The 20,056-nt window shown below is 40.9% G+C and overlaps 2 protein-coding genes across 3 annotated transcripts; one reads left to right on the top strand and one right to left on the bottom strand.

Moving 5' to 3' along the window:
* Window positions 1-702: 702 nt before the first annotated feature.
* LOC128754271 (C-type lectin domain family 10 member A-like) lies at window positions 703-4,321 on the top strand. Its single transcript, XM_053856769.1, has 7 exons — window positions 703-826; window positions 953-1,080; window positions 1,287-1,385; window positions 1,457-2,239; window positions 2,652-2,791; window positions 3,113-3,222; window positions 3,505-4,321. Exons 2-7 carry the CDS (start codon window positions 975-977, stop codon window positions 3,641-3,643), a joined length of 1,377 nt encoding a protein of 458 aa, XP_053712744.1. The 5' UTR covers window positions 703-826; window positions 953-974; the 3' UTR covers window positions 3,644-4,321.
* Window positions 4,322-5,570: 1,249 nt separating this feature from the next.
* LOC128754534 (calcium-binding protein 2-like) lies at window positions 5,571-19,173 on the bottom strand. Of its 2 annotated transcripts, none has more exons than XM_053857227.1 (7): window positions 12,332-15,419; window positions 12,050-12,259; window positions 9,266-9,296; window positions 8,644-8,778; window positions 8,068-8,177; window positions 7,683-7,830; window positions 5,571-7,510 (listed from the first exon to the last, which is right to left on the bottom strand). In XM_053857227.1, exons 1-7 carry the CDS (start codon window positions 12,377-12,379, stop codon window positions 7,485-7,487), a joined length of 708 nt encoding a protein of 235 aa, XP_053713202.1. In that variant the 5' UTR covers window positions 12,380-15,419; the 3' UTR covers window positions 5,571-7,484. The 2 variants fall into 2 exon arrangements, with proteins under 2 accessions (XP_053713202.1, XP_053713203.1); XM_053857228.1 differs by lacking the exons at window positions 12,050-12,259; window positions 12,332-15,419 and adding exons at window positions 18,607-18,789; window positions 18,911-19,173 and having other exon boundaries at window positions 5,574-7,510.
* Window positions 19,174-20,056: the final 883 nt, after the last annotated feature.

Raw genomic sequence — 20,056 nt, 5'->3', positions numbered from 1 at the left:
GCCTGGCTCTCACAGCATGCATGTTTTACGTTCTTCAGTCACAGTTATTTGCAGATACACTGCCAAATACTATGGCAATCATAATCAGCGCATTGGAAAGCAAATCCAAAATTCCCATGAAATGTAGGATTGAGCTCAAGTTAAAAAAAAAAAGAATTTGAAGTTGTGAAGACTACTTTTCATATCATGTAATGTGATGCGATCACAGAACCCCTCATGTGGCTTGACATTCACATTGATGATACATGAGTTTAAAACCATATCCATACCAAGTACACAGTTTTTTTACACTTTTTAGGTTTATATGCCTTGAAATGCTGAGCCTTCCTACGAGACTTTTGCATTTACATTACTATTCCCTGTTGCCGTTGTTGTCCGTCTGTGATCCGTCACCTTCCAACACTTCATCCTCCCATGTCGCTTCTAAAACAACGTGGTTCGAATAAAAATGTGTCCTTTGTTTACAAGAAGCTGCTCTTCTTCCTCAAAAACATTGACAATGGCTCATTATTCACTGATATTTTGCATATTTTGTGGCAATACATGGAAACAAAATTCTATTGAATTTTTCTGTACACACCCAGCACTTCTTCTTTCGAATTATGTATTGGTTGATGCTGATCTCGGTGACACTAACTGACAACACTCAGAGACACTTTTGTATTTGCTTCCGATGTAGCTTCTCTTCCCCGGTTCACAAGTGAAAGAGCTGACACAGCTTTTTTTTTTTTTTTTTTTTGAGGGAGTGGGGTTTTTGGTCCAAGACTTGCAGACTTGAACGCACAGCTGGTCTCTGTGTCCGTACCGGCCATCTCTTCGCAGGCAGGTAAGCAAATCTGCACCAGTTCTCATCTCAAACATGCAGGGAAAACGGATGATTTGTATTGAATAAAATTAATGAATAAACTATGGATCCCAGTTTGGCTAAAAGACAGGCTTGTTGCTTTATCAGGCTGTCACAGTCAGAGGCCGAGATGACGGTGGAGTACCAGGACTCAACGGTAACAAAGATGGACTTGGACGACAGCACAATTGGATACAGTCGCCTTTCCATCAAAGGCAGCAAACTACGATATTCTGGTGACAGTGATGGTCCTTTGTTCTGCTCCAGCTAGAGCCTGAATTATGTCAATTATTGACATTATATTATATTGTAACCAATCATAACAAATGTTAAGAATTACCTTACATCACCTTTACTTTTTTTTTTTCTTTGGAAAAGGATAAAGAAGTAAAGCACAAGTTCCTGTGATCACTTCATCATTTTCTGCTTTCTATCGCTGCAGTGTTCGCCTTGCGAAACAGCCCCGTCAGGCTCGCTGCAGTTTGCCTCGCTGTGCTCTGCCTCCTTCTTTTGGCAGCGGTGATTGGACAGAGTGTTCACTGTAGGTTTGTCAGTCTTTTTGATTTATTCATTTGACGATCACAGAATCTGACCACACTCTTTCTGGTTAAGATGGAAAAGTTGGACGAAACCATGAAAACAAAGTAAAGCTGATGACGGAAGACAAAGAGAAGCTACAAGCAAACCTGAAGTCAATGCAAATCCAGCGGAAGGATATCGAAAACTCCAACACTCACTTACAAGCAAATGTAAACTACCTGTCAAAGAAACTAGATCTGACCCAGACCAATAACATTTTACTGACTAGCGAGACGAGTGAGTTAAAGCAGAGTCAGAGTCAGCTGCAGACCAGTAACTCAGCAATGGCCTCACAGATAAAAGAGTTAAAATCTGGGAACGAGAAGTTGCAGTCTGACTACAACACCACCATCTCGGCAAAAAAGTTGATCCAAACACAGTTTGACGCTTTACTGAAGGTCAAAAATGAACTGCAGACCAATTACGACTCTTTGACCAAAGACCGGAACACTGTCCAGAACAAACTGAATACCATGACTCGAACCAAAGAAGAACTGCAGAAGAACTACAACGACCTGGTCAAGGATGTTGAGCACTTACAAGATAAGTACAACTCTTCTGCCAGTGAGAGGGACAAGATCGCCAGCGCTCATCGAAATGCAACAAACGAAAAAGACAATGTATTGGCTCGCTACAACATTGTGGTGAAAGCCAGGGATGAGCTGGAGGCTTCGTACAATTCTGTGGTTCAAGAGAAGAGGGACCTGGAGAGCAACATGAGGAACCTGACAGTGGAGCGAGATGAGCTGAGGAAGGCGAAGGACAACCTGACTGCTGAGAGGGATCAGCTGCTGCTGGACGTCAACAGACTAAACAGTAAGATCTCCATCAGCAAAACATAGCACACCGTCAGATGATACTGTGTGTTGAAACTGATTTAGGATTATTCTTTGACCACAAGGACCCACGCAGTAGAAACGTCGGCCGGGTTCCACAAACTACAGGCCCAATAGTCATATTCAACATTTTCCAATATTCATGCAGAAGATGAGCTCACAGTAGGAAGAACACACCTTGGCTCAGATGGCACAGCGTGTGTCTGGATTCTAGTTAACACTGGTGGCAAATTAACAAAGCAACATTTGTAGTGTCATGTATTGTGTGTTTTAAAAATTATGAGCAGAAAATGAAAGGAATAATCCAGGATCAATCAAGGAAAAACTGGCTGTAAACTGTAAACAACTTGTTCAGTAGATTTTGTCCTAACCATAGTCCTCCTTTATTCCAGCTCAGTGCGCCATTGGCTGGAAGAAGTTCAAGTACAGCTGCTATTATCTGTCTAATGGTGAGAAAACCTGGAAGAAGAGCAGAGAATATTGCCAATCTAAAGACGCAGATTTGGCGATCATAACAACTGAGGAGGAAATGGTGGGTCATTTTTGGGTTTTTTTTTTGACACTTCTAATGGTCCAATACTAAATTAGGCAACTGTATGTCAAGAATATAAGTAAAGGATTTATTTCAAAGTGACACTTACATTATTTGTTTACATCTTTATTTTAAGTCATGATAATGCATTGTACACTGGATATTGAATGTAAATATCTAGAAATATTGGAACTTTTTTTGGTCACTACATTTTATGGATCTCAAACTGCCCTATATTTTAGAATTAAATCAATAATAGGAAGTTCTTGGAGTAAATAAACCAAAGATTAACTAATGAAGGAAATGCCTTGTTGGTTCCAGGCGTTCATCAATGGCCTCTTCACAAAAGACAATGAAGTCTGGTTCGGACTGACTGATGAGGGAATCGAAGGGAACTGGAAGTGGGTGGATGGAAGCAGTCTGACCAAAGCGTAAGAGCGACATGACATTTTATTTTCTTGACGTTTGTTATGGTGGTTAGTACGGATGGCTGTTGGGAAGCATCCACTGAGGCAGAGGAATTTTTCGGAGGCATTAATGATTAAACAGTACAGACAGTTAGCACTGCAGAGTGGTGCAACTCGCTCCAGAAATGCTCATATACCTGCTCACCATGTTTTATATTTACTTTACAACACTACATCATCAAATAATAAATAATATTGCTATTTCAAATTCAAGTAAATAGCCTGAACTGTTGTTCCCTGCTACAGGTTCTGGGCGTCTGGTCAGCCCAACAGCCACAATGGTAAGAACCAGGACTGTGCGGAATTTTGGCATCACGATTCTAAAGTCGGTGAATGGAACGATGAAAGCTGTGACCGTGAACGAAAATGGATTTGTGAGCGGTAGATTCCTCACTTGTGGATTCCATTCATGCTTGTTTGATATCTAAAGTATGACTCTCAGTGATTGCTTTCTTTCCCCTGTCACTAACAAAACTGCTGCTCGACTCCATCCTCAGGTTCTGAGACTAACAAAACTGCTTCCCAAGGAAAGAGGAATAGGCAAACATGATGAGGCACACACGATGGTGCAGGATGTGTTTTTTTATGTGCTACGTTACAGCTTCAGTGACAAAACAAATATTTGCAGTGGACTCACATCACCTCGTGGCTGTTGGTTCTTTTCGTCTCTGAGTTATACAAATCTGATCTAATTCTCATTGTTTGGTCCAGCCGTACCTGGACTGGTCCGGGGTGCACTCAAGGCTGTCTGGAACTCACACTTGTGTTTTAGTCATGTTAAAGAAGAGCAAGTGAAGAACAGCAAACTTATGAGCCATGTGTGCGCTTTGTTAAAAAGACACTCATCTCAATAGAGCTTCATCTGTGGAGATATTGAATACCACATGTATCCAGCTTGTTAAATGTAACTTGGCTCTGCATTGTTCTATTCCTGCTTTGTATATTTACTCAAGTGAAATGAGTCTGTTTTCATAACTACTATGAACTCTCTGATTCTGATGAGTGGATCATATTAATAATCTTCTTGCCGTCTTTACAATAAAAAAAATCATGTCAATTTCCAATAAAGATCATTGTCATTCTTCCGCATGTTACTAGTGAGCTCTTCACTCCATTTTCATTCTGGCTTCAACATCACCTAAGGACCAGTCACCCACACAGATCAAATCTAAAGGGTTTCAGCAAATGATATAATCAGCCCATTTGCATTTGCAGCAGCCTGTTCATGTAGAGCCACAATTCTTATTTTATATCGTATATATTTTCTGACTGTGCTCAATCACATCTCAGCCATTGGTCCGTCCTTTTGAGTCATGAAAGGAGACTTTTAGGCACAGCGACTGTCTTGAGCTCATCAGTTGTTGCATTAATCTTTGGCATGATTTTCAAAAATCTGTCTCGCCTTCAGCTCTTCCAAATCTCGACTGCTGCCAGGATTTTAATTGGTTTTCAGGAATGCGGTTGCATTTGGCTCCTCACAAAGACTAGATTTTTTAAAATGCTAGTTCAATAAAAGTGAGATTTGAACCAGAAAACACAGTCCACAGAGCAGCAATTAGCGGAATGCTAAGCTAATGCTTATGCTATCAGAGAGATGACGGCGATGATGAGTGCTATAAAAGAGGTTGTAGAGGTCTGGAGTGGATAAAAATGGAACCAGGAAGTTCAAGAGTATTGTGAAGTTGTTGGGTGTGTGTGTGTGAGAATGAGGATGTGTTTTCATCTGTACACCACACCCAACCAAATACATGGCTGCTGTCCAACCTGCAAAATGTTTTCCTCATGGATTTTTAAATGATTCTATTGATGCATTTATACTGGTCAATTTCTATTGACCACAGTTCACAACACCACTGTTCACAACAAAGCTAGCTATCAGTTAGCTGGCTTTGCTCTGATTGGCTTAATCCTTGCTATGGTGTCACGCGAGCAGGAAGTTGCTAAATGCTTCCCGAAGATGAAATCGTCCAATGTTCTCTGAGCGGAAATCTAATTAGAGGTCAGCTTTTTCTGCAATGTTCCAGTGCACACAGAAATCCCTTTCAAAGGGTTTGTGAGAGGTTTATTTCAAAAAGTACACCATGTAGTTTGACAAGAAACTTCAGGTGTGAATGCTATGTGTCTGACTGTGCGTGTTAACTGCAGATGGAGTTACTGTCGTCATAGCAACAGTAACCTAAGATTCACACCTGATTCAATAAGAGACAAACTGAACCACTGCAGAAATCTACCTGCAGCGCAACATGGGATATCTCCGAATGAGCACACCATGAGAATCCTGATGCCCGACATGATTTTCATTTTGCAACAGTTAAATGGTTAGCGAGTTGAAAATGGGTAACTTCGCCCGCTTTTCTGAGATTTACTTCACCATTTTTAAATGGGAGACAGAAGGGCTGAAATGGTTTGGCCACAATTGCAACTTCTGTGTGCGTAACAGATTTTCTGCGCACTGTACTGTATGTGACCCATCATTCATTTTTTTCACAGAGAGCAAAGAACTAACTTATATTTTCTTATATTTTCTTCTCCTCTCCTCTACCCTCGAGATGTTGGTCAATTTGGAGGTTGGAACTGCCAGGCAGAAGGTCGAGAAGAAGGCCAAGGAGGTGGACGTGGTGAAGGAGAACATGAGGTTTGGAGGTTTGAGAGAAGGGGCCCCTGAAGGGAGAAGGGGAAATAAAAGGAAGAAGAAGAAGTGAGCCGTTAAAATAGTGGTAAAAAATTTGATCCAATGGGGAAAATTTTCAGACAAATATTGGACTATCTTTGGAATTCTGGGTCGTGGGCCCCAAAGAGGTAATAAAGTTACCAGCAAAAACCATCAGTGGGAGGCAGTTTGGATGTATGCATGCTATAAACGTACTGTTCCCTCAGCAGGGAGGCCATGGAGTATGCTAGACAGTAGGATGACAATAGGTGAGGTTGGAAGCCATCAGAAAACAAAATAAGTAAACAAAAAATAAGCCATGTCCCTTGCCCCCATAACAAACCAAAGTGTTGCCAAAGTGTTTTTGCTCCGTTACACCACTACTGGATTAGAAGGAAAAAGGAAAAGTGGAACACTTCCCGCTACTGGAAGGAGATGATATTGTACCAGGAAAGACAGGAACAGCAGCACAGGTGAGAACAAGAGTAACAAATGAAATTTCCCAGTTCTTTTCTTTATTTATGTACATTGCATATATTCATCATCTGACAAGGATATTACTAACATTAGAGCTCCAAAAATATACTTTTCTTTTTGCTGGTGACACAGGGGACAAAACAATTGAGTGACCACACGCATGCAGAAAGTTGCCTGACTGTAATCTCATCTGTGGTCCAAATATCACCGCCACTGAAAGGAAAACACCATGATAGAACTACAACACCATAAAGTCAAACTCGGCTAAACAAGTGGTCCAGTTCGCTTTGGCCAGATTGATTAACGTTGTTAGCTAGTTGACGCTGCTTTTCTTCTGCTCCAACCCACGAAATATTAGATACACACACTAGCACATTTTCAAGTTTCATTTCAATAAATTAAATGAAGTCTACTGCTACCTTCCACCAACATTCACCATCAAAAGTTTGTAAAAACAAAAATCACATTGCATTTGCTGTGCATCGAGGTATCAAATGCATATATTTAAAGAGCTATAAAATTTTACGTGACTATGAGTTTAGAAATGAAATATTTTTGTCAAACATTGAAAAATGACATTGTGCACACAAATTTGAAATGCTGAAATGCTGAAATATATACAGTATATATATATATATATATATATATATAGTATACATTGAGGTCGTCTTCACCCTAAGCTTTCACCGATAGTTTTGAGTAAATATATAATTACAATAATATATCAGTATCCGTGTTGAAAGTTTGTGTTGCTGACTCCATGGTGCATTCCATTCAATATAACATGTTTCACTGTAGCATAGCAGTTGAGATGGGGGTGCTATAATTGGGTTAAGAGATTAATTATGATTATGACCAGATGTTTGTGGAGAGGTAGCATTCATTAGTGCAACAGTCAGGTTTTTCATCAACCGCCACTGGTCATAATCTCTGAATAAATGTCATTATACATTCGTACAACAGTAAGAAGAGGGTTTTTTTGTCCCTGGAAATAGTGAAGTCACTCAAACACAGACACAGGGGAGACAGGAACAAGTCTTTGTACATGAAGAAAAATTCCAGTAAAGAGCAGCAAGAAGTTCGGTCTGCATCAGTGAAGTCAGCGAGACATCATCCGCACAAACTCTGCAGAGACAGAAAAAAAGATGGACTCTGGCACAACTCTTTAAATAACAGACTAAACAGACTATCCCATACTAAATCAGCTAAAATCTAACTAAGTTTTTTGAAAGAATAATTTGAGTTTTTTTTTTTTTTGTTGCCGATCTAGTATGATGTGTTTGTTGCCCTCGCTCACCCTCAAAGTCCACCTGACCATCACCGTTGAGGTCGACGTCACGCAGGATTTCATCAATCTCTCTGTGGTTGAGCTGCTCTCCCATCAGCTTCTTCATGGCCTCCCTCAGCTCCGCCAGGCTTATCTGACCGTCTCCATTGGAGTCAAACTGGACAAGAAACAAGTTCGGTTTGGAGCCAGACACGCTTCTTCGAAGTGTAAAATAACTCCAACCCACAAAGGAAGAAAACTTGCTGTAATGAAGGATAATGGTATACTACTCTCCTCCAGCATGTTCGGCGTTAGATTCATCGTAGTTGTTTCTCTTTACTGTCTTTTATTTAATTTCCCAAAACAGACAGATAGTAAAAGAAGATGGAAAATAAACAGAAAAATTCTGAGGAACCTCTTTAAAAGCGTCCCTCAACTCCTTGACTCCGATCATGTCTGCAGTCTCAGCGAGCATCTTCGGTCCCATCAGCTCCACGAAGTCCTCAAAGTCAACTCTTCCGCCACCTAGTGGGTGAATATGAGTATTATAATAACTGGAACATTAGTGTGTTTTTCCATTGTATTTCTTACATTTTATTCATTATCATATATAATCATGTATGTATTTGTACATATTTATTTATACATATTATTTCTTTTCCACGTCATAACAAAAGTAAAAAGTTTTTTTTTTTTTTTTTTTTAACATTTTCTGCACTGTATAATACATCCTCAAATCCCCTGAACTCCCTCATGGTCGGGTCACTGTTTCCAGCTTAAGGAGCACCAAGGGCACGAGTGGCACCAAAACAAGTCTTATATAACGCCGATTGGAGGACGAGCTCGCAGACTGACGTCACTGGACTTATAGTAGGTAAACAGCACCCTCTATTGGAATTCTGTCAAATCGCAGAAAGCCGTGTTGTGTTTTTTTTTTCCTGAAAATTGAAGTGGTGCCACTCCGTGATGGTGTTTTTTCAGCAGGGCTCACAGATCTGTTGGCTGAGCTCGATGAGTTCCATCTCTGTGGGCATGTATCCCATCGTCCGCATGCACTCGCCCAGGTCCTTGTAGCTGATGAAGCCGTCTTTGTCTTTGTCAAACTCCCGGAACGCCTCACGAAGCTCTGCAGTATGAGACAAACCTTACCAATCATCATCATCATCATCATCATTATCATCATTCACTGACTACTTCATGCATCTTCATCATTGCATCACTACTTGGTCTTGTTTATCGTACTTTGCAGGGACCAATTCTTGGCAAAACACTATCCTTGTGTGGATGAAGACTTCAAAATAACTAGGTCATTATATTTAGGTTTAAGTTGGGTTCAGAGTCCTGGTTAAGGTTAGTCATTTGTTTTGGATGGTTAGGTTTAGGGGGAGAGGCAATGAGAGACCCCACAAGGATAGAAATACAAATGTGTGTGGTGTGTAGTTGTAAAGGCCTTACAGCCTAAGTTACTGACCTCAGCCTAAGAACTGAGGTCAGTAACTTAGGCTGTGGCTCAAGATCAAGAGAGATGCTAAAAATAAAAATAAAAAATAAATAAATATAAATAAATATAAAAATAAAAAAAATAAAAATAAAAATAAATGACAGCAGTGTACCTTCCATCTCTTCTGGTCGCAGATCTCTGTCCTGCAAAGATGTGAAAATTACAGTTAAAATACTCGCACACACATATAAATATGGTTCATTAATTAAAACAACAACAGGATTTAGATTTAATTGAGTCAATGTCTTCTGTGCAGCATGTTGCGATGGCACAGTTGTCCATATGCCTCTGCCTGAAACTTATGTTGTGCAAAAAAAATATGCAGATCAGAATTAATATACGAAGAGCATTCATTAATTTACAAAACCAGAGGGTATTAGTGGACACAAGTCTGGTGTTGAAAAAAATAACGGCACAGATGGCTTCTGGTTGATGCTTACGTCTTTACTTCCAGCTTGTCAAGATACTCCTCCAATACAAAAACAGACACATCCTCCTACACAAAACTGTGCTCCCACACAGGAAACAAATTCCCACTGAATAGCTCACTGTCTGTCTGTCTGTCTGTCTGTCTGTCTGTCTGTCTGTCTGTCTGACTGTATGTCTTTCTGTCTTTCTGTCTTTCTGTCTGTCTGTCTGTCTGTAATGGAAACACCTTAAAGCTTTTAGCTTTTAGGTGTTTCCATTATTTTGTCCAACCCCTGTGTGATATTATTATATCTAATGTAGTATCAAATGATGTGAGTGAAATTAATATAGGCCGATAATTTTTCTTGAAAATCCCAATAGTAATAATTACATGGTCACCCTGAAAACCTCAGCGAGAACATCTACTTTCAGCACCTGGACAGCTCCAGCAAAAGAACGTAACTACCCTAAACAAAGTCTCTCCAAAAAGTGTCAGAGGCCAAAGGTCCTTCCTAAAAGCATGACACTGAAACTTATGCCAACAACAGCGCTGAATTGGACCAACCTTATGTCCAGTCAGAATGAACTGTAAGCAAGATGACAGATTTTCAAGTTGCTATGAGAGATGATTTTCATCTACTTAGCTATAATATGCACATGAGCATACCACAGTGCATGAATGGAGAAACACACAACCACAGCATGGACGTCGATGCAGAATCAAAATGTATGAAAACATGAAAAAAAAAAAGCCACACTGTTCTCTGACTTCTACTATACAAGTACAAACATGCTGGAACATTGGAAAAATCCGAGTGGGATGAACTCTAACAATTTGGAACAGCAGCAGCAGGAAAGAAACGGGGGTGGATTAAAAGGCCGCATGAGCAGGGACAGTGACAAGAGATTACAACGCAAAATTGTATTACAAATCGCAAAGTCTTATCAGTTTTTCAATGTGCCCTGGATCTATTTTATTTTTCATCTGCAGACGGCTTCAAGGCTATAATGTGATGACCGTCGACCCACCTGGAGCGCACCTGGAACGCTCCGGAACACACCGTGCTCAACATTTTTGACTGACAGGTGCCACGGTGCCAGTGAGCCACTTACCCATTAAGCGCATTAATTTCAGTGAAAACACGAACACGCACGGCTGGCAAGGGCAAGAGTCCAAGGAGACATCAAATCATTGCCGTGCATTTTTCAGCAACAGAAATGCAACCAAATGATGCAGTTGAATATAAAGCAAAGGCTTTTTTAGAAACAAAACCAAATAGAGCAATTAGATGCGAATCTTAGCCCTTTTGACCGTGTAGCAAGATATTTTTGTAAAGCAATCGCTCCTCTGTGCCTGTTGCGTGTACGCCTAAAAGCATAATCCCCAGCCTGTGTCTGTGGTAGCCTGCATCCTTGATCAGCTTTATGGTGGGTTGGTTTTGTAACACTGGACCTTGAGCAAGTGCAGCTTGCAACAAAAAGTTGAGGGTGAGCAATTTCATAACCTCAATATTCAAATGGGGTATTTGCACAGAAGCCTGTTTATACGGCAGTTTTGGTGAAGATTAGCCACCATTTTACTAGTTTAAGGCTGACTTCCGGTGAGTGCGTCCAAACGCTGTCTCTTTGTAGGACAGCCGTAAGAGCTATGTCGTCGTTTGCCAGGTCAAAAGCTTTTGTGAAAGGTCAGAGGCAAAATCATATTTCTACGATCAAGCTCCAATGAGACAGATTGATCTCCAGTGGGCTCCACTAATGGAAAGCAGCTGACCAGCCACTGTCCTTTTAATTCATGTCTCATGTGTGCAAACTTCAAACAAACAAAAGTTGAAGCAAGTCGATACAGGCCTTCCCCATTTGTTCTTGTGGGGAAACCTGTTTTTTAGGTCTTGAGTTGCCATAAAAGCAACTGTCTAAATATATGTCACATGTGGCTGTGCCTTATAATACTTAAATGTTACTATATTACCATATATATGGTAACAAAGCGGTTAGTACCTTGTCAGTTGTCGTTTCATAACACTCAGTCATAGTGCTAAGCATGCTAATTCAAGAGAAATAAGTCATGTTTGCTGAGATAGAAAAAGGGTCTAGATAAAGTTATGATCTGACAAACATGGCTTGCTTTGCTGTGGCCTGAGTTGAACAAGTCAAAGAAAAGAAAAGAAGCAGGGTATTATCTTGCTAGCTATTGTTGTTAAACATATGGGAGACACAATTTCTGCATCTCAATGTAATTTGAAACGTGCCACCCTCCATCCATTTAGCTAAGTAATTCCACTTTTAAATTAGGGCTCATCAGGAAATGACACTGATATTGATCTTTTGTGAGGTATTAGAGTGAAACAAGGGGTGAGTGAGAGATCACCGGTGGATTTATGATCCCAATCACACTCCAGAGCCACAGCGATGCCAGTGTCCCTTTCATCATGGTGTTGCGGATGAAAGAACGTTGTCAGTAGTGTGTGCAAGTGTGTGGGGTACATACAAGTTGGCTCTGTGCAAAGCTCTGCCTGAGGAAGATGCACGCCGGTCCCACTATGTTGTGCAGCATGTTGCAGTTCTTAACCAGAGCGCACACCGGATCAATGAACTCGCCCTTCTCTTCTTCCGCTTCCACCTCACCTCCGTCTCCCAGGTGAGCTAACATGGCCGCTTCCAACGGGCTGCTGACGCTCCGGTCTGCTGGGGTCGCCCCCTTTCACATGCAGAGTCACAGTCAGGATTCTCACTCTCCAGTTCTCCAAAAGACACAGAAAAGCCACCTTACCTTCATCTTTTTACTCCTCTTTTTAGACGCCTTGTTGACATTTCCCATTACCCTCTCACACCCCCTTTCTGGTAAAAATGTCCTGTTCAGAAGTCACATTAAAGTCCAGAGATCGAAAGCCTTCCACCTCATTTGCAGTCCATCTTCCACCACTTCTATTTTCACCACATCTGGCAGGACGGAACTGAACCTCTGTCATCAATTCAAAGCGTGTGAAGTTGCATTGAATCCTAAAATCAAAGTTCCAGGAGGGTGAGTGACGGGGTGTGGCTGATGAGCGTGGTCATGTCAGAGGCAACCTGCTGCCAAGTGGGCTCTGATTGCATGACTCAACCATTTTCAACCTCTCCCTCACTCACCACATTTTTTTTCTGCCTCTTTAGCCGCCACCCCTCTCACCACAAGTGATCTCTTGAATTTGTACCAACTTAATCTAATCCACCCCACCCACCTTCCCTGCTCCGGCCTCTCAATCACGGTGCTTTTTGGCCTAAATGGGACAAGCCCGGCAGAAGGAGGGGAGTGAGAGATAGAGAGAGAGAGAGGGATGTGAAGGGGGAGGGGATAAGAAGAATTATAGAGAGTTTGCGCGATGGTTAATCCCTGGCATTTCAGATTAGAGGTTTTGTGTATTTTGGAGTCGGGGCAAAATCAGGGAAATGGATTCCCAATGCATGTTTCATTTCGGAAGTCAATGTGTACTATAAACAGCTAGCTTTGTTGCGAATGGACGCGTTTCCACAAAGAGAATAACACGACGCCACCGTAAAAGGATTTTATCAAGCTTCATCCAACACTGACTAATATTTCCATCGCCACTGTCCCGACACACATTGTAATCCATGATGGCAAACCTGGCGCTTCTCTCAAGAGTTGCCTGCTGTTGGCTTTTTCAGGTAGCCATTCAGCAGGTCATGGGGATTCTCAGGCTGAGCAATTCAAAACAGCATGCATTAGGGAGTCTCTGTGAAAACTGATTGTTGGGATCCCCAGAAGCTAAACCCTAACCCAAAAATCTTATGACGAGTACTGACCAAAATTTAAGACCATACAACTAAGTCAACAAATACAGTTTCATAGTAGATGTGTAATTTATTTAAATGATTATTTTTAATGAGCAGTATTACACTGTAATAACGTTTGAAATTTTGATACTTTCTTACATTATTTAATATTAATAATACTGACATTCAGTGTAGTCAACATTTCTGAGAGTGAAAAGTGAGCAGTAATATGCAACTGTGTGTATGCATGTGTGATCTGTTTGCCATATATGTAATGAGTGAAATATATATTATTTCCTAAAATCAAAGCTAAATATTTCGCTCCAACACTTTTACCGTTGTTTAACACCTCTGCATATTTATTTGACTCTCCGCCTAATGTAAGCCACATAAATGGACGTATTTCTTTTTTTTCTCCTCGCTCCACAAATTCGCTTTGTATTAAATCCCTGGATTTTACAGTGCAACAACTGACCTGCAGAGTGCAGCAAAGATCTTTTTTTTTTTGTTGCTGGAAAATGGAGCGGCGTTAATCTGTCGTTTGACCCAACCTCCGCTAGATGTCAGTATATCGTGCTGCGACGGGAACGTTTACTCTCGCTGTTCATTTTCTCTCTTACGTTATTAAGAGTTAAAACAAAAATAATAGGTTTCAAAGTGAGCTGAGACAATCTCGTCCTATGAGAATCACCTCTACTGACGACAGTTATATTTGGAACTAAGCAGATAACTTGTAACAATGGATTAAAATCCACAATGCCATTGTTATATAACAGTGTGCGATCAAGTTGGACACCACACAGATTAGCAAAGGAGAGCCACAAACATCTAATGAGCTTTTTTCACCAAAATCGTGTTATGCTAACCCAGTATCAAAGTCAAATGCACATATGTCTGCAAACACTATTATGTGGACGGTAATAACTCAGCCGTTGGGTGAGAATACAACTTCTCCCATTCGACAACAAACACACCAGATGCCCAAGAGAAAATCCACCAGACCAAATGATGGACAGAATCCAAAACTCTGGATTTTGCTTGGTTTGTTTCAGGTCAAACATTTTGGCGTGTGCCGCGTACAGTCATGTTCCTACACTGACACACAAACACACATTAACTCAGGAAGCCTTCGAATCAGATCAGACTTTACAACATACACAGTGAGAAACCTTTTAAAATGTGGTCAACAGCATCTGCTGATGGCATATTAGAGTCAATGACAGCAAACTGTGACTCCGCATTAAACATGTACTTCCCACAAATTAACATTTGATCCTACAGAGCAAATCATATGGATTCACAAGCATTTATGTTGAAGCAAGACGTCAGCGCCGTTGTGGTTTTAAGTGCTCACATTGCTCTGCATACGTCAAAGAATGCTTTAAAGTGACATAATCTCTAGGTTCTCATCTGAGATGCCATCGGTCAGATACATTACAGGGAGAATGATCAGGCTGTTTGTAAATCCAGCTGAAGAGTGATGTGGATTTAACATGCCAGTCTGTAATGCAGTGGTCCAGACGTCCACGCAACTGTCACAAGCCAAATACCCAGACCCGACCCACCACAGACACCAGCGCCGTCTGGAAGAGGGGGCATTTGGAGGTGGTCTCCCACCCTGGACTGGGTTTTATTTTTCCATCTCAGAGTACCCAAATGTCTGTTCTAAATTGTAGGCATGAAAACGAAAGTGTAGTACAGAATCATCCAGTTTTTCATGTGCAAATGAAAGTATCCCCTTGTTAGCTGTGTTAGCAAGAAGTTCTGGATGTTGGTTTTGGTTTGGTTGTTCTCATTGACGCAACCAGTTGGACCTTGACATTGTAGCATGTAGCATTTGTGCATGTCATGTTTCACTTGACTCCCCAGTTTATGTCAGAAAAATGTCTTCTTTTTTTTTTTCAATTCAGTGGAAGAAAGTGTGCTGATGAAAAGCAACTCCATATTGGGTCATCATATTTTCAACCGAATGCTATAAATCAGACCGCTTTGCTGAGATGAAGACTAGTAAAATATCATCCATGTGATGTAGTTGGGATTATCCTTGAGACCTTTATGTGACCGTAACATCGGCATTCAAAGCGGCAAATGGTGCCAGTAACTGAAATGAATCTGCCATCATTTTACAGACACCCTTATGAATGCCAGAACTGCCCCACATTGCCACATCTGCACTACTGTCTGCAAATCCAGCCCTGCGCCCACCTGTTCAGATTTTAGTGATATGGAGTGCTTTGACCTAAAAAAGAACATGTGGGCGAGCTGGATTAAATGTACGTAAAGTGAGGGATGTTTCTCTTCGTCACTCAATCTAGACTGTTCTCTGAATCATCTGTCCAAAATATCTTTGGACTTCCCGACGAAAACATCTGTCAGGGAGAGATGAGCTGGTGAGACAGTTATGAACTCAGTAGGTGGCGCTGTTGTTACAAAAAAATATTGTGAGGTTTCAATGAAATGGTTGTTCAAATCCAAAGAGTTTAAGGAGGAGAGGTCAAGTACGACGTTCCATGAAACATTGGGGGACAATAGAGATTGCCTTCAACGCATACGCACATCCATTCCAACTAGCTCCAAACATTGTAGATTTGTGCTACAAAATTATACACAAAAAAATAATAATAATAATAATAACAACAACAACAATAATAATAATAATAATACCGCCAAATGATTTCAGAATTTATAGATATAACCTAGCTATTTTGCCATAACAACCCGAACCCAACTTCAATGACCCCTCTGTCTATCAGAACACCTGACCACTTGTTTCACATGGCTAGCTGGACCTACCTAACCCTTGCACTTAATCCCTTTCTCTTCTCAATCTCTGGGAAAATAATTGCAGAAGTTGCCGATGCACACAAAACATCTGTCTAGCAATTGCGTTTTTTGTAGTGTGGGGAGGGGGGATCTGTATCAATCTGGCCCGGCCTTTCAACTTCTTTAATCTTCGCTGCCCCACCAATCCCACCCCTCCTCACATTGTCTTATCATTCACTCCATCTGCTGCACGGTCTATCAATGAGAACCCAGCCTCCACTGCCCTTCAAAATGAAGCCAGCAGTGATTAAATATACACAAGCTTCAGCGCAAGCATCTGCATCAGTGAAGCATAAAGCTGCTGACTTGACAGTTTGTGGCTAAAATCAGGAAGAAGTCTTTGTTGCTTCCACACACAAAGAGACGTTTCCTTACTGTAAATATTGAACCTGGCGGCATCAGATGATGACACCAAGAAATATGAAATATTTTCATTAATTTCAATACCATTTGAAATTAATGGTTGAAGTATTTTCAACGTGAGTGCGGATTTCACGAAACCTGACCAACTTTTTTGCGGTTAACTAATATGCTTCCTGGCTCAGAAGTAGATGTTACATGCTGATCTTGTGTCCATTGTATAGAATCAATACTATGCTGCATTTGTTTAGAAACAAACAAATGAAAGAGTTCCGACCACATTTTAGGTATTTATAGATGGTGTTGGTGTTCATTGTTAGCGGCAGCAACTAAATAATTCATCAGTTAAACTGACATCTTGTTTGTGGGAGGTAATCGGAGGGTCTACAGGAAACTCACTCAAGTGCCTGGTGAGCTCTGATTCAACATGCTAAAGTGCAAACCACTGTCTACAATGTTTTTTTTTATTATTATGTTGATGTTATGAGCTATTTTCAAAATGAAATTTACTGAATACTTTTGTTAGAGTTTTTATTTTAATGAAAAATAATCGAAGTCAGATATGGTACGAACACTTCCCGAATGAGAGTCACTCCATGCTAATGTTTCACGTTCCACCAATTGTTATTGTTACTATAAAGGTATCCATTTGTGAATGAAGCTTCCTATATTTTATGCATTAGGTAGGTTTCCCCTCTGCATGAATTTATCTGAACGGAATTAAAATATACAGTACAGTAATACAGCAATAGTTGAGTCCGATTTTCTTTTCCCATTTTATTTGCGAATAGAGCAACGTGAGAAACAAATACATAGCAATGGCCAGAACTGGGCTAAATTAGAAGTCTCTGGGTTTTGGTGCCGCTTTCTGGGTTAATGTGGATTCACGAAAGCGTTGAAAGTTTGACTGTATGGGCCTTGTTGCTCTTCTTCGTGGCTCTGGTGGGTGTGTCTTTTAGGTGCTCTGTTGCGCCACTGCCGCCTGGTGTCCGACTCATCTCATTGCAGTCAATGATACTTAAATGTGAATTATTTAGATAAAATAAATTTAGGATCATAATATTGGGTATCGAAATCCCAAGCCACTAGGTGGGGATACTTTAAAATCGGTAGATACTGTGGAGTGCAGCCAGAAAAGCACAATAGTGTGGAAATTTGTGTGAAGGACAAGGAGGATCAAGGATTCTCAGCAACAGCAGCCAGAACAAAAAGCATGACAACAAGAAAACTAAAGAACACCAAAAGGGTAAGAGGAGTCAAGTATCAGAAGAGCAGGTAGAAGTGCGAAACGCAAGCGAGTCAAGGGTAGCACCACAGACAGTAAGGTGAAATAAGTGAACAACACCTGTCTATGAAACAAGCAAAAAACAACAGTAATAATAACTCATTGGAAACAAAGTCATGAGCTGTGCATCTCATGGCCCTCATGACCCAGACAGAAATATCAGATACAAAGCTGACTCTAATAGAAAAGATCCACATCACATCACTGAAAACAATATACCGGTACAAATATTGTGTTATATACTCTATAAATTACATAAATTACAAGCTAAAAAAATGTCCACTAAAATTAAGAAACCTATTTAAATGGCTTCTTCCTTTAAAGGAAAGCGAGCAGCTGAAATTTGCTTACTGACCTCACCAAATACCTCAGGCAACATGTATTCACAGGCCAAATATGATTACAACAGAAGGGAATAGCTGAGCCAAACAAAGTATGATCCAATGGCTGGATTTTTTTTCCCATGTTTTTTTGATCGAACTTTTTAACTTTCGAAGTCCTTAAAATGTTTATGATTTATTTTCTCACTAACTTCACTGCCTCTTCATTTTTATTTGCTTTTTATTTGTTTATTTGTGTTTGAAACTTAAAAGAAAACGGCAGTATCAGTAAGTATCAATAAGTATAAATCACCACAGTGCTCCATGTCAGGGACGTGTGCATCACTATTATTCTACTTGCGCAGACGGTGTTATCAGAAAGTTTATTATGTCATTGACTCTTCTCGTGAATGTATGTGATAATAGAAGAGTTTCAGTTGACAGCAAATAAACCATTCATTTTGCAAGATGTAAGAGTCCTACCTGCCCAAAAACAGAGTCGACAATGGGCCTTAGCTTCCTCCGTTCACCCTCCTGAAGCCACAAGTCTTCAGGGTCCTCAACTGGAGAAGAGAGACTCAAGGTTTTTGACTTTGTCTTCGGGGGCCTCTTTATACTGGCCGAGCTCCAGCGCCGAAGCGACTCAATCTTCTTTTTAATAGAGCCCTGGAAACAGTACAACATCATCGAGCTTTCTGCTTGTCCCCTGCACTGGCAGCAACTTTCCTCATGTTAGCTAAAAATAAAGAGTCTTCCCGGTGTGGAGGCTCTAGCAACATGGACTGACCTTCTTCACCAACTTCCCCTCTTGCCCCTCCAAGGACGAAACGCTCTTCACGTCAGTCATCTTTGCCGCCCGGCTTGCATACACACAAGCGCCTCGCTCCTCTTTACGCGCTTCTTTCCACTTCACCTCTTTATCTGGATGAAGAGCGACAGACACCGGTTGATAATCTGAGTCGCATCATTGCTCCTCCTTCCCTCATCCGGCTCTGTCATCCCCTCTTTCCTGTATCACTTTCTCTGTCTCTTGCTGCCTTATGTGGCTCGTATCTGTTCACGGACAATGATGAACCTGATGTCACCCTTTTATGTGCCCAAATATGCACCGATTTATCATTGGTACTTGCTTTTAGCCCACGTTTCAAGTGAATTAAGTGTGTCACATGCAGTTGCCACGATTCGCTGCTCGTGTGCAGGGATCTCCAATAATCCTCCATTTATTTGCGCGCTCTCACTCTCGCTCTGTTTCTCTCTTCCTCTTTCTGATCTTGTTTGTTTTCATGTGCTACATTTTTTGTCCTCAATCTCTCTTTGTTTTTGTTCATTGCAGTGAATATGTGGGTCAGCTTCTGTGTTGTGAGTACAGAACATCGTCTTCGGATCAAGCGAAAGGAACTTTTGATTTATTCTAACTCAAATGGATTAGACAGTTTCCCCACACACTGCAGAGAGGGATGATTTCATACTCACCATGTCACGTTTCCATCTGCTATCATGTCTGAGTGTCTCTTCACGTCATCCTCTTCTGGTTAAGTCCAGTCTCCACTTGAGGTCAAGAATCAGTGGAGTCCCTTCTTGTCAAGTCAAGCCATCGTCTGGTCAAGCCACGTCTTGACTCATTACGTCTCGTCTAGTCATTGACAAGTCATTGCCTCAAGTTCAGTTTTGTCTCATCATGTCTTGTCTAGTCATCGTCAAGTCGTTGACTGAAAACTTAAATCAAGTCTTGTCTCGTCTAGTCATTATCAAGTCGTTGACTCAAATTATAGTAATCCAAGACTTGTCTCATGATGTCTCGTCTAGTCATCGTCAAGTCATCAACTCAACTTCAACAAAGTTTTGTCTCATCTCGTCTCACGTTAAGCCAAGTCTTTTCTCATTATGTCTTGTCAAGTCATTGTCTCAAATTAAGCCGAGTCTTGTCATCATC

The sequence above is a fragment of the Synchiropus splendidus genome, chromosome 2, assembly GCF_027744825.2.
Source record: "Synchiropus splendidus isolate RoL2022-P1 chromosome 2, RoL_Sspl_1.0, whole genome shotgun sequence".
In the NCBI taxonomy this organism is placed as follows: Eukaryota; Metazoa; Chordata; class Actinopteri; order Syngnathiformes; family Callionymidae; genus Synchiropus; species Synchiropus splendidus.
This window is presented reverse-complemented; position numbering and strand designations above follow the sequence as displayed.

What these genes read in the sequence shown, in the direction of transcription:
- LOC128754271 (XM_053856769.1), top strand. Translation starts at nt 975, where the DNA reads ATGACGGTGGAGTACCAGGACTCAACGGTAACAAAGATGGACTTGGAC. An exon ending in CAGCAAACTACGATATTCTG is followed by an intron (nt 1,081 to 1,286) that starts GTGACAGTGATG and finishes CTATCGCTGCAG; the next exon opens with TGTTCGCCTTGCGAAACAGC. An exon ending in GGACGTCAACAGACTAAACA is followed by an intron (nt 2,240 to 2,651) that starts GTAAGATCTCCA and finishes CCTTTATTCCAG; the next exon opens with CTCAGTGCGCCATTGGCTGG.
- LOC128754534 (XM_053857227.1), bottom strand. Translation starts at nt 12,379, where the DNA reads ATGGGAAATGTCAACAAGGCGTCTAAAAAGAGGAGTAAAAAGATGAAG. An exon ending in GCTTTGCACAGAGCCAACTT is followed by an intron (nt 9,297 to 12,049) that starts GTATGTACCCCA and finishes ACATCTTTGCAG; the next exon opens with GACAGAGATCTGCGACCAGA. An exon ending in TGGTCAGGTGGACTTTGAGG is followed by an intron (nt 7,511 to 7,682) that starts GTGAGCGAGGGC and finishes CTGTCTCTGCAG; the next exon opens with AGTTTGTGCGGATGATGTCT.